Source organism: Perissodus microlepis, chromosome 18, assembly GCF_051167445.1.
Source record: "Perissodus microlepis isolate ML-2025 ecotype Zambia chromosome 18, ASM5116744v1, whole genome shotgun sequence".
NCBI classification, from domain to species: Eukaryota; Metazoa; Chordata; class Actinopteri; order Cichliformes; family Cichlidae; genus Perissodus; species Perissodus microlepis.
In genome coordinates, this window is record NC_140478.1 from 9,119,147 (window position 1) to 9,133,568 (window position 14,422).

Consider the following 14,422-nt stretch of genomic DNA (forward strand, 5'->3'; position numbering starts at 1 on the left):
AACCGATGGCTGGATATTCTCCATGGTAAATGGCCTGTACTTGTATAGCGCTTTACTAGTCCCTAAGGACCCCAAAGCGCTTTACACATCCAGTCATCCACCCATTCACACACTGGTGATGGCAAGCTACGTTGTAGCCACAGCCACCCTGGGGCGCACTGACAGAGGTGAGGCTGCTGGACACTGGCGCCACCGGGCCCTCTGACCACCACCAGTAGGCAACGGGTGAAGTGTCTCGTTCCTGCAGGGTATTCCCTGTATTCCGAGTGTACGTACTCAGCTTCTATTTGTTAAATATTAAATTATATTTCATGATCTGAAACGTAAGTGTGACACACACGCACAGACGTACAGCAAGACTACAGACTGCTTGTTCAGTGTGCTCCTGTTGTAAGCTTGAATATAATATTTCACCTTTAATGGGATCATAAAATACAGACTGAAGTGTACCGCCTGTCCAAATGTTTTTCTTCTCTAGTGAGAAAAACATGCACAGTCACTGTGATATAAAGCCTCCCATACATGTCCTGACATCACAAGTGCAGCTAAAGTGAGCTTTAAAGTTTATCATAGCGTAGAAAACTATAGCAAAAGAAATCATCTTATATTTATAGTCTGGAGCCTGCAGCAAACCCACACTGCACATTATAAACAGCGGCACTACCCACAGCGTCTCAGTGCAGCACAAGACAGAAATCTCAGAAACCATTTTCATATATATGTATGTAACTGTTCAATACACAACATAATTTTAGTCTTGTTATCCTGTCCACTGGGCCATCCTTAATGACCACTTTTAATTATTATTGTTATTTTAGCTGTATTTTAAAAAATAAACTGTGCATGAGGTTAGGTAGAGAAAACTAAGTCAGCAGAATGGAAACAAAGTTTAGTTCTGTAGTTGAAAACTTTGAGCATTTTTGTCTTGTTTGTCCAAATACATTGACTTGACTACACAGTCTCTGTGGTACAGTGTGTTGTGCTTGCTTGCTGTTTACCCCCAGATATTAAACTCAATGTGGTTTGTCCTGCACAGACTGTTAGCTCAGGGCTTTTATTAGCTCTGTTACAGCAATATTCTAAAGTCAACACAGTTTTACAACAGTCCACTTATGTTTCTGTTTGATCTGGGCTGGCTCATAAGAACCAAACCTAAAAAAAAAAAAATCCAGTTGTTTTTTTAATTTAAGCCAAATCGGTTACTCTCTCTCCCTCTTTTTTTCTGTGGGTTTTGATATGAAAGCCTGGAAACACCGTCCTCCCACAGCAGGTGGACGGGCTACTGTCATTTTTCAGCTGAGATCTAAAGCGGTTGTGTTTATAGCTCGGTATGATCTGTAAAATCTGCTGTAGTCCAGTAGCAATGCTTTCAAAAAACTCCTTTTCTACTCCATTATGTGTTTAAATCGGTCTTTCCTCGGGCATCCTCAGATGTTTGACCTTTCCTGTGCAGAATGATTCAGTGACATGAGAAGGAAACATTTTCTGAATTCTCTGCAAAGTTCCCAAATCTTAAGCATTACACGTAATAGTGATATCTGATGAGTGTTTTTGTAATAATCACGTGCAAAACATTTTTAAAGACAGTGAGAAAAATAATTGTCTCACTGCTGATAAGAAAATAAACATCTCTCATTATTTAAGGCAATGAAAAAATGATGAAACTTCGTGTTTTAGTGACCATGAAATGTGCAAAGAAGATACTTCAGTTAAGCAGAATCTGATAATACAAAAGTTTTTTGAACTCATGTGGTTCATTTTATTGTTGTTTGCACATCAAATTCTGTTATAATGTTTTCTCTGCTGCTGTGGACCACGGACCCCCAAGTCATCAGCTTAGGAGAAACAATATAATAGATGTAATTTTTGTGATTATAATGATTATAGTGAAACTCTCACTGAGCAAGATTGCAACTTCTTTTTAATTTTGCCAGCTGGTGGCCATGCAGCTAAAAAAAAAAAAGCTATTCTCAGGTGTGAGATATGCACTGGAGAAAAGAGGAAAGTAGAATGAGAGAGAAGCAGGTGTAACAGTGAAGCTGCAAGAAGCAAAGGCAGCAAAATACATGGAATCAACCACCTAAGACAACAGACATTGCACAAGAGAGGTGAATAAGAGTGCGCAGGCAGGGTGGAGTGAGTGGGCGAGAGTGTCAGGAAAGTTTACAAGATGGCAGTGAGACCTGCTGTGATATGAGATTTGAAAATGGTGGCACTGACAAAAGACGGGGGGGGGGGGGCAGAGTCAATCATATTAATATTTTCATTATGAGTGACCATGATGACATGATTGGAAATGAGTGCATCAGAGGGACAGCTCAGTTTGATCAGTGTGGAGAAAGGCAATGTTAAGCTGGTTTGGACATGTGCAGAGGAGGGGGAGTGGATAAATTGGCAAAAGGATGTTGAAAATGGAGCTTCCAAGCAGCAGGAAAACAGAAAGACCGCAGAGAAGATTCCTAGATGTAGTGAAGGAGGACGTGCAGAAGGTTGGTGTGACAGACGAATGCTAGGGAGAGGATGAGATGGAGGCAGATGATCCACTGTGGCAACCCCACATAAAGGGAACAGATGACAGAAGAACAGCCACAACGAAACAGCATTACAGTTTTGGATGGTTAATGGTTGGATAACCATCGCTAGAGTTTCATATAATGAGTGCAGCATATGTGCAGGCTTCAGATGTCTTTAAGCACTCTGCTTTAAATGGTTTCATTCTGTTCTTTTCTCTGTATGATGCCAAAGAGAGGGGGTGTGATGAATACAGTCATCTCAGGAACAGCAGCCCCACCCATCTGCTGTTCAAACCTTCTATTAGCCAATTAGAAAAAAGTTGGCTTAAAGGGAGATAAACGAAAAAATAAACTAGATGAGCTGACGTGCTTCACAAAGACCCAGTATGAGATTAATAATTTTAAACTGTGAAGTTTAAAATACAATAGAGTCTGACAGTAATAATATGAAAATGTAAATCAGCAGAATGGGTCACCTTTAAGAAATGTCTTTAGTTTTGAATGTACCTGAGACTGCGGCAGCACTAAAAGCTGAGCTGGCAGCCTGATGTAGCAGTATAAGGCAAGGCAAGGCAAGTTTCTTTATATAGCACAATTCAACAGCAAGGTGATTCAAAGTGCTTTACAGAGACATTAAAAAACAGAAACAAATAAAAAGCATGATTTAAAATGAAAAAAAAGAGTACGTTTTAAAATTTAAGCTTAAAAGTAAAAGAGTGTGGATTTGGTGTTTTATTCAAATGCAGCTGAGAACAGGTGAGTCTTCAACCTGGATTTAAATAAACTGAGTGTTTCAGCTGATCTGAGGCTTTCCGGGAGTTTGTTCCAGATATATGGAGCATAAAAGCTGAATGCAGCTTCTCCGTGTTTGGTTCTCACTCTGGGAACTGATAAAAAACCGGATCCAGATGACCTGAGGGATCTGGAAGGTTCATACTGGGTCAGGAGGTCACTGATGTATTTTGGTCCTAAAGCATTCAGAGATTTATAGACCAGCATCAGAAGTTTAAAGTCTCCTCTGACGGACAGGCAGCCAGTGTAAAGACCTCAGAGCTGGACTGATGTGGTCCACTTTTTTGGTCTTAGTGAGGACTCGAGCAGCAGAGTTCTGAATGAGCTGTAGCTGTCTGACTGATTTTTTTAGGTAGACCTGTAAAGATGCTGTTACAGTAATCAAGCCTACTAAAGATGAATGCATGGACTAGTTTTTCCAGGTCCTGTTGAGACATCAGATCTTTTATCCTTGAAATATTCTTGAGGTGATAGTAAGCTGATTTTGTTATTGTCTTAATGTGTTTTTCTAAGTTTAGGTCTGCATCCATCACCACTACTGGTTTGTGGTTTTTAGGTGTATAGATTGAAGTTCTCTGGTGACCTGTAATCGTTTTTCTTTGGCACCAAAGACTATTACTTCAGTTTTGTTTTTGTTTAGCTGGAGAAAATTGTGGCACAACCAGTCATTAATTTCCTCAATGCATTTACCAAGAGCCTGTACAAGGCCTCGGTCTCCTGGTGACATTGTGATATATTTGTATGTCATCTGCATAGCTATGATAGTTTATTTTGTTGTTCTTTATAATCTGTGCCAGTGGGAGCATGTAAATGTTAAACAGAAGGGGTCCCAAGATGGAACCTTGGGGAACTCCACATGTGATACTTGTCTGTTGAGATGTGAAGTTACCTATTGAAACAAAGTATTTCCTGTTTTCTAAGTATGTTTTGAACCAGTTTAGTACAGTTCCTGAAAGACCTGCCCAGTTCTCCAGTCGTTTGAGTAATATGTTGTGGTCAACTGTATCAAATGCTGCACTGAGATCCAGCAAAACTAAGACTGACATTTTTCCACTGTCTGTATTCAGACATATGTCATTAAACACTTTGGTCAGAGCGGTTTCAGTGCTGTGGTTCTGTCTAAAACCTGACTGGAAGGCATCATAGCAGTTATTCTGTGTTAAGAAGTAATTGAGCTGTTGAGAAACTGCTTTTTCAGTGATCTTACTTAGAAATGGGAGATTTGAGATCGGCCCATAGTTGTTCATTTGTGTCTTGTCAAGATTGTCCTTTTTCAGTATAGGTTTAATTACAGCAGTTTTTAGTGGTTCTGGAAACACACCTGACATTAAAGAAAGGTTGACGATCTGTAACAGGTCTGACTCCAAAGTCTTTGAGACCTTTTTGAAAGAACTTGTTGGCAGGACATCTAAACAGCAAGAGGAGGAGTTCAGTTGCCCTAAGATGTCCTCCAGGTCTTTGCTGTTAATAGGGTGAAACTGTTTCATGGTGTTTAAACTGTTTTTTGGTGGACACAGTACATATCCTGAATCTGCTGTTGATGTACCAATTCTTTGTCTAATCTTTTGGATTTTGTCTGTGAAGAATTTGGCGAAGTCATTGCAGGCCATGGTCGAATGAAGTTCAGCTGCCACTGACACAGGAGGGTTTGTTAGCCTGTCAACTGTAGCAAATAAGACCCGAGTGTTATGACTGTTTTTGGTGATGATGTCAGAGAAGTAGGACCTCCTTGCACTCCTCAGTTGTAAATTATTGTTGTGAAGTTTCTCTTTATAGATGTCATAATGAACCGGAAGGTTTGTTTTTCTCCATCTGCGCTCAGCTTTCCGACACTCTCTTTTTTCATTTTTCACCAGTGTGGAGTTTCTCCATGGAGACTTCTTCCTTCCAGAGATAACCTTCACCTTAATGGGAGCAATAGTGTCCATTACATTTAACATTTTAGCATTGAAGCTATTGACAAGCTCATTGACTGAAGTATAACTGTAACCTGATCCAGAGTACAGTACTGATGCATCCCTAATAGCATGAGGAAAATAATACACTGCTAGATTAGCTGAAGAGAAGAGCATTTCATCTTAAACAACATACTTTATTGGCTGTGGTCATGAGTCTCGGGTCAGGTTGGTGAGCATGTGCATATTGTATATCTTCCAGACAACAGCTGAATATACAGGGAGTGCAGAATTATTAGGCAAGTTGTATTTTTGAGGAATAATTTTATTATTGAACAACAACCATGTTCTCAATGAACCCAAAAAACTCATTAATATCAAAGCTGAATGTTTTTGGAAGTAGTTTTTAGTTTGTTTTTAGTTTTAGCTATTTTAGGGGGATATCTGTGTGTGCAGGTGACTATTACTGTGCATAATTATTAGGCAACTTAACAAAAAACAAATATATACCCATTTCAATTATTTATTTTTACCAGTGAAACCAATATAACATCTCCACATTCACAAATATACATTTCTGACATTCAAAAACAAAACAAAAACAAATCAGCAACCAATATAGCCACCTTTCTTTGCAAGGACACTCAAAAGCCTGCCATCCATGGATTCTGTCAGTGTTTTGATCTGTTCACCATCAACATTGCGTGCAGCAGCAACCACAGCCTCCCAGACACTGTTCAGAGAGGTGTACTGTTTTCCCTCCTTGTAAATCTCACATTTGATGATGGACCACAGGTTCTCAATGGGGTTCAGATCAGGTGAACAAGGTGGCCATGTCATTAGTTTTTCTTCTTTTATACCCTTTCTTGCCAGCCACGCTGTGGAGTACTTGGACGCGTGTGATGGAGCATTGTCCTGCATGAAAATCATGTTTTTCTTGAAGGATGCAGACTTCTTCCTGTACCACTGCTTGAAGAAGGTGTCTTCCAGGAACTGGCAGTAGGACTGGGAGTTGAGCTTGACTCCATCCTCAACCCGAAAAGGCCCCACAAGCTCATCTTTGATGATACCAGCCCAAACCAGTACTCCACCTCCACCTTGCTGGCGTCTGAGTCGGACTGGAGCTCTCTGCCCTTTACCAATCCAGCCACGGGCCCATCCATCTGGCCCATCAAGACTCACTCTCATTTCATCAGTCCATAAAACCTTAGAAAAATCAGTCTTGAGATATTTCTTGGCCCAGTCTTGACGTTTCAGCTTGTGTGTCTTGTTCAGTGGTGGTCGTCTTTCAGCCTTTCTTACCTTGGCCATGTCTCTGAGTATTGCACACCTTGTGCTCTTGGGCACTCCAGTGATGTTGCAGCTCTGAAATATGGCCAAACTGGTGGCAAGTGGCATCTTGGCAGCTGCACGCTTGACTTTTCTCAGTTCATGGGCAGTTATTTTGCGCCTTGGTTTTTCCACACGCTTCTTGCGACCCTGTTGACTATTTTGAATGAAACGCTTGATTGTTCGATGATCACGCTTCAGAAGCTTTGCAATTTTGAGACTGCTGCATCCCTCTGCAAGATATCTCACTATTTTTGACTTTTCTGAGCCTGTCAAGTCCTTCTTTTGACCCATTTTGCCAAAGGAAAGGACGTTGCCTAATAATTATGCACACCTGATATAGGGTGTTGATGTCATTAGACCACACCCCTTCTCATTACAGAGATGCACATCACCTAATATGCTTAATTGGTAGTAGGCTTTCGAGCCTATACAGCTTGGAGTAAGACAACATGCATGAAGAGGATGATGTGGACAAAATACTCATTTGCCTAATAATTCTGCACTCCCTGTAAATTTCTCCAATATCCCTTAAGCAGTTTTTAAGAACTGTCACAATAAATCAAACTTCACATTTACTAAAAACTAATTAGCAAATCTCTTCCACGGCTCAAAATTGAATACTGGCATAATGTTGCTGAAGTCTTCTGGTCTCAGGCTCGTGGAAACTGTTGTAGTTGATTTAATTCATTGCTTTTAATGGGAAAACTAGATTATAGCAGCAGATCCCCTACAACTTTCACCTACCCGATGAGTACAACACTGTCTCTGCTTTGCAAGGTTCTTTATATGAATAAATCCATTATTAGAGGCCATGTAATATCATCATGAAAGACACCCACACATCTTTGGATATAACTTTGATAGCATCTGAAATCAAACATCACCCCACATCAATCTTTTACTGCTCTGGCAGGATCAAATGTATCAGCTGAATGTAATATTCCAAAATGAAACATCTTATGATGTCATAACATCTGAAATATATATATTTATATGTATATATATATATATTTATATGTATAAAGAAACAGTCTTTGTTCTCCTGCCTGTGTGACGTTCACTCGCCACTTCTGTCTTGCTTTTCTGTTAGAAAGCATCTGCTTCTGCATCACTCCTTTGATACCGTATATCCAGGAAAAGACAGTTTGAATGAAAAACACAGGATTGAGTAAAGCTGTGTTTATTCAGAAGATCCCGCGAAACCAGCGCGATACGCACCGAGTCTACTAAAAGACATCAAACGTGCGGACCTCTTATTCGATTTTCCCCGCTTTGGATAAGAAGTCAGAGCATACGGACATGATCATTCACACTAATGAATGCTGAACACCAGACACACATCACCTCCTAAACATATTTTTGGGTCTCTGCTATACAAGACCTTTAATTCAGTATTTATTACCGTGGCTCATTAGTTGGCTTGCTTGCTCTGACCTTTACGGCAGAGCAGCATTGTTCTGCTTTCTTTCTCCCTACTGAGAATTCTGCATAGCGTCCTAACAAATTAACATCACTCAGGTCAAGAGTTGTGCGCGCCAACATGATGCACATATTCGTGCATTTTCCTTTCCCCCCACATGCACGCTCATCAGTTTGCCCGCCTATTTCAGTGATGCTGCTGTGCGCAGGTCAGCGAGTGAGTGTATGCGGGAAAGCAATCTGACTCCAATATGTGGTGAGTGGCCCCCAGCAGTGCAAGGTTAATCCAGCGACTGTGTGCAGAGCCTGCTTGAAGAAGGAGGCATGCAGGAAGACATAGACGAGCTGTCAGAGACAGAAAAAAAAAAGATCCTGTCCTGTTCATCTTCAATATAATGGAAGACACTAAAAGTTCAGCGAGACAGAGAAGAAAATGCAAAGAGGCGGGTAGAAGAGGTGAAGCAGCTAAATGGATGCCAGGAGGCTGATGGCAGTGGGTGAGGAGGTCCAGATAAAGACACATGCACATGCATGCGTCTCCACAAATTGTGTTCAGTGGGTGCTCTTGGCACAAAAGTCAGTGCAATACATCTTCAATTGTTCAGTCATTCAAACATCTAAGACTGTGAGCAGAAAGAAGAAATCGATGTGAAGAGAGAGCAGGAATACGACGTGCTAACGCCACGCTAACAATGTCTTCTGTCACTGACAGTGATGCCCTCTAATTTGAAGGAACATCGATCACTCAGAAAAGCTTCGCGGAGATTCGACGAATACAGAGACTGTCGCTTTGTCAAATCGGCACCTGGCATAATTCACCCAAACAATCAATTTCACTTTTCCTTTCTCTGGCCCTCCCTCACTCTTTCACTCTGGTTTTATGAGGCCATTGAGGAATTACTCATCCATAACCAGTGGAGGCTCTAATGATGTCTGTGAGATATTTCTCTCTCTCTCTCTCTCCCTCACACACACACACACACACTCTGTCTCCCTGCAATATTTAAGTTTGTAGAAGCCCAGTTTTTTTGTCAGATGTTTAATAAATTGGCTCCTTGTGGAGGTCAGTGTTACATATTTTCACATGGTGCTTAATCTTGGTCTAACACTCGAGTTAGCGAGACGTGGATGCGATCAAAGCTCGCTCAGATACTGTAAAATGATTGGAAGTTTGCCTTTTTTGCGCCATGATAAGACAGAAATGAAGTTTTGGAAATTGCCAACTTATCCCAGAGGAAGCGAGTGTACCAGTCGAGAGCCTGTTTTGAATTTAAAAGGCTGACAGATTCACGAGGCTCTTGTGGAAAGTAAAATGCAATTTAGTTAGTGTGCACTGCGTGTAAATGTTAGCCAGAGATCAAGGTGTGAAAGAGCTGATAAAAGCAGGGGATTAAAACCCCTGCTGGACTTGTTTGCTCCGTGTTTAGCTTCTTCCTTTGTCACCTGGATAGGAAGGTTTCGGTGCTCACATAATGCACAAAGTGACCACAAAGAAGCGTGACGACCTCAGAGCCACAGAATGACCATAAAGTAAGGATGGGAAATTATGTAACACAAATGTTTCTCAAGTAGAAATCAGACTTTTGTCTCGGAGGGATTTTTGCTTCACAGAAACTGGACTCTCACATAGGTGGCTAACAAGCTGTAATCCTATTCGAGATAAGATCAAACGCCTGAAATCTTTAGTTGCAGCAGGTATCAGAGGACCTAATGTTTGGCTCCAGTGGCCATTTCTCAGCTTAAAGCAGGCCTTTAAACATCAGAAGATTAGATGTGTTGAAGTGAGTGAGAGAGAAGTTTTAGAAAAGATTTATCAGCCCTTGCAAACTTCATCAGTGAAAGGCTGCCACCGCTGACCGCAGACATCCAGCATGAACACGGTCCGTTCGCAGCTGCACAAAGAATTTGTGGTCTCTGTAACTGAAAAGCTCAAAAATTTTCAGGTTTTCATCAAATGTTTTTAAGTCTTCCCAAAGGTCACTTGTGTGTTTTGATTCAACTGAAAAGTGAACTTTAGGAATTCTTCTTTTTCAACTTTTTACCTGCCAAGCAACTAAAATATGAACTGATTTAGAAGCAAGAGGGAACTGGTATAATATACAGCAGTGATAAAGATTCAAGATGGGACATCCGTGTCTTTCAGTGTCTGTGACTCTGTTCATTAAACACTTTAAATCAGGCACTGGGCCAAGGACTCCTGCTGACAGAAGAACATTTTCATCTTTTATACAGAAATAAGGCTTGCATTAAATAGAACTTCATCCAAGTGACTCGGATGTGTGCACTGACGGTTTTAATTAATACAACTCTTAGAGGACAATTAATGTAAGTTTGTGTTTAATGCTAATTTAAACTCCTTGTTTGCTGCTGGTATATAGCGCACCTGGTCTGATCGCTCTACTTTAATTCCGCAATCCAGTCTGGCCCAGTATCAAGCAAGTGCATACCAGCATTATTCTCTATTGTGTGCATCATTATACCCAATTTATTTATATCAGCACTGCTGAGCAAAGGTATAGCAGCATCCCGTTTTCTCATTACACAGCTTTCCCCCTTGGAAATGTTTCATTCTGCAACAAATGCTGCAGATGTACCTGCCATGGAGGCAGACAGCGTCGCCACAGCCCGCTACAGACCTGCAGGAGCAGCTAAATGAACAGTGCACAGTGAGGAGGTTTGATTCGCCTCAGGCACAGCCTCTCAACTAAACGGTAATAAGCATTTAGCGGCCATTTAATAGCAGGTTGCACACAAAAATCACCAGCTGACAGTACTGTGGCATGCTTGCAGAGTTCATAATGGAATTTGAACAAACGATTTCTAAATGACTAAATTACTTTCGTGAAACCGTGGAGCTGTCTTATGACAAGGAGAATGTCATAATGATGCACACAGCTGCAGAAGGGACCGGTACGGTACGGTCTGTCACGGAGCTCCATCCAGACCACAGCCACAGATATAATGAGCAGTACCGCGCACAGCTCGTCACCTGGACCAAACCTGCGCATCTTTATGTGAAAGCTTCATCGGGATTATGAGAGGAGATGTGCAACTCGAATCACGGTTTGGACTCATGAACCAGTTGACTCGTGCAGAATGAGTTTTTTTTTAATCTGTTTGTTTGTTTGTTTTTTAAAACAATAAAACGTAATAAGATAACCTCCACTTTAAGCGAGACCTTAATGAAAGACCTTAATGGCGTAGGAGACTGCAGGGTGATCCCACCCAAAATGCACGAAAAGAACGAGAGAAAGCTTGGAATAAACAAAATGCCTTGTTCCAGCAGCGACGAGTCATGCGGAACGAACAAACAGCTGTAATAACAGGTTCTTATTGTCTCCAGAGTGGCACACGAGCATTGCTCATTATCTCAAGATTTAATTCATTAGGAGTCCGAAGATTTTTAAGCTTTTCTGTGAAAGTTTGATATGGCTTCACACATGACTCAGTGCACGAGAGACAGTTGGACATTTTTACGTTTTCTTTTTCAAAATCATCATTTCGTCTGTACGAATAAAGCATACCATGATCCAGTCTACAAAGCGCAGTGCTCTGGAGAGGATCCACGCATTCCGCGCAGCAACACTCACGACCTCGTGTGAAATAAAGAATATAGAGCCTGTATACAGTACAGAAACCTATAGCACAAAAAATAGCACCACCTAACTGATCCCGCATTTGTACTCACCACAGAGCGAGTTGGCGAAGCCGTACCACACGCAGCCCCGTTCCCCTATGAGCCACCTTCCTTGCGTGCTGGCCGCGAAGCTGAACGGAGTCCCCAGTACGCACACCAGCAGGTCGCTGATGGAAATGTTCATCAGGAGCAGGTTGATGGGCGACCGCAGCATCTTGTAGCGGCAGAAAAGAACAAGCACAAGCAGGTTGTTAATAAGTCCGAAAGTGCCGATAAAGCCCAGGCACACAGCCACTACCAGGTTCCCAGTCGGGGTGAGAGTGGTCCGGTATGATCCGCCCCCCAGGTGCTCTTCCCCGGCTCCGGCACACAGAGCGCTGTTGAAATCCGCGCAGCCGCTCAGGCTCACGTTGGACAAGATCATGGCAGTCCTGGTGTCACTGCGGTGCCACACCGAGTGACCACGGTAGCTAATATATCATCGGTATTTCTTTTTTTCCTCCTGTGTGGAAAAAAGAATCGTAGCCGACAACACTTGTTGCTTTAAAAAGAAACGTCAAGTAGAGCCAAGCGGACAAGTGGGGTGATAAATAGTTGTTGTTTTTGCTCTTTTTTTGGTGGGGGTGTCAAAACTTTGTCTTTGTTCAGGGGGAGGGGAGTGTTCGTAAATAGGAATATATCTTAAAAAAAGAAATGAAAGAAAGAAAAGGAATAAAGTTTGTAGGCTTTGCTCCACCGTGTGGATGTCTACAGTGTGCACTCGCACTCTTTCCGGAGACGCTCCTGTCTCTCACGCAAACACCTTCTCTCTCTGTCCGTGTTTAAATCACCGTGGCCCGCTCTCCGGTAGCTGACGTTCAGTGACTGGGAGCGTGTCTGGGTGGAAGGAGCGGCGTTGGGCATCCAGCAGCATCGACCAATCGGGCGATTATGGCGCTCCTCGAAGAGAAACGCCAACCCGCTCTTGCTCAGAGCGCGACTCGACGAAAAGTCCCGCTCAATAAAGTTTATGGAGCTGCTCTTCCCCACCACCACCCCCGCCCCACCTCTGCTCTGACGTCCTCAGTGCAGGTATCGATGCTCGGCGCTGTCCGAGGTGCTGAACCAATTCCACTAATCAACGGTGCGTCCAAGTCTGCATGCATGTAAATGAAGTCAATACCGTAGCAGTGGAAAGGTAGAAGCCCTCGGCTCTTTAATATATCACCACCAGTTATAGCATTTCACTGTCTTTATTTAGAAAGGATCTCTCGCAGTGGGAAATGTTGTGCAGTCTTTCTAAATCAGGGACAAAAGCAATGAGCCGCCTTGAATGAAGTAATCACTCCGGCGTTAATGGGGAGATTTCCAGCCGACTTTTGGGGCTATTTTAGATGATAACGAGGTCACCGTGCAGCACTGGGTTTGAGCGTAAGGTTGAAACTCTGCGTGTGAAGTCACAATGTACAGATGTCTGGGCCTCACCCACCTCCAATCTGCCAGCTCTGTAAAACTCCATGAATTGCATTTTCAGCCAGGAATAACGAGGGGCAGTGAAATGCTAAAACATGATGAGTGTCAGGCATCTTCTCTCCTGGCGTCCATATATTCCGCTGCAGGCAGAGAGGAGTCGTAGCATTTGTGTGCAGATAGCACACCCTGCACTGCTGAACCTTGACTCACTTCTGAGTCAAACAAGCGCAACCTTTCCTCCACATGCTAAACTAACCTCTCAACTCTTATCTCCAAACACGCGCGTGGCGTGTCTGACAGATAATGCAGTTGTTGTTTTTTTCGTTTGTGCGAGGAACAGCATGTTGCCTTTCACTTTGATTTAAACTGAGTTTTATGTTGAAGTGACAGTAAGCAGATAAAAAAAACCTGAGTGAACAAATAGATCAGTTTGCATCAACAATAACATAACTTTGAGTCTCTTCTGGTTGTTGCTGCTTTATGTGTCATGTCAGCAGACACAGACAATACAGTACACACAAAAAATAATTAACAAACCACCAGTTCAACGATTGTCAGCAATTAGCTGATGATTAAAAGCAAATCCTGGTAGCCGAACAAATATCGACTGCATGAGAGTGGGAGGACAACAATTTGGTGCTAAAGCAGTGTGATAAAAATATCCCTCTTTTGCATCTCTTGACTTTGCATGCAATGGAAAGTTCCAGAATTAGACGGGGAAACTTAGTCTTCCCTTCCCAGTCTGTTCTAACACTTTCCACCAAATAGGCCCCTTGTCACAGTGGAGCGAGGTAATTACCTGTGAAAACTGTACAGCGACATTTACTCTGACAACATCTTCTCCATATGCAGGCCTAATTGAGTTGAATCAAGACACTTGGGTTTCTGCTGTGAATACCACCCTCATTTAATCATTGCAGTGGGATTGGGCGGTTGGTATTTAGGTGGGTTTCTAGGTCAATTTGGCGACTGTGCTCTGAGGAGATGTCCAGGACGATGAAGTGCAAATGGGGTCAGAAGGTTGTCTCAGAGATTCTGTTTTATGTGTAAATCAGAGGAAAAGTGCCAGCAGAATGGTGCTTTATGGATAATATCACATTTAGTTGATTTATTATGGACTGCTACCTGTTTGGTCACATTAAATCTGTCTTGCTGTTCCCCCAAAGAGACACACAGTTCTATCACTGTAGGCCAATTTCAGACGGGTAAATTGTTACATTTATTAACAGAAAGTATTTTATTAGGTGAAAAGGAAATTCACAATCTCGTCCTGTTCTGCTCGCCCTGTCCCACATTATGCTTTCAATTGCTAGGGTTTACATTTATTTATGAAAAGCACTCACACATCTGGGCAGCCAGCTGTGTCATTTCCACTTTAATAT

The 14,422-nt window shown here is 42.3% G+C and overlaps 1 protein-coding gene across 1 annotated transcript in view; it reads right to left on the reverse strand.

The window, feature by feature from the left end:
• The window catches only part of LOC146367226 (vertebrate ancient opsin-like), a 79,073-nt gene extending 66,384 nt beyond the window's left edge, over positions 1-12,689 (reverse strand). Inside the window, exon 1 of the mRNA XM_084911710.1 lies at positions 11,640-12,689. Within this exon, the coding sequence (XP_084767836.1) occupies positions 11,640-12,012 (373 nt within the window). The 5' untranslated portion in view covers positions 12,013-12,689. The remainder of the gene's footprint in view (positions 1-11,639) is intronic.
• Positions 12,690-14,422: the final 1,733 nt, after the last annotated feature.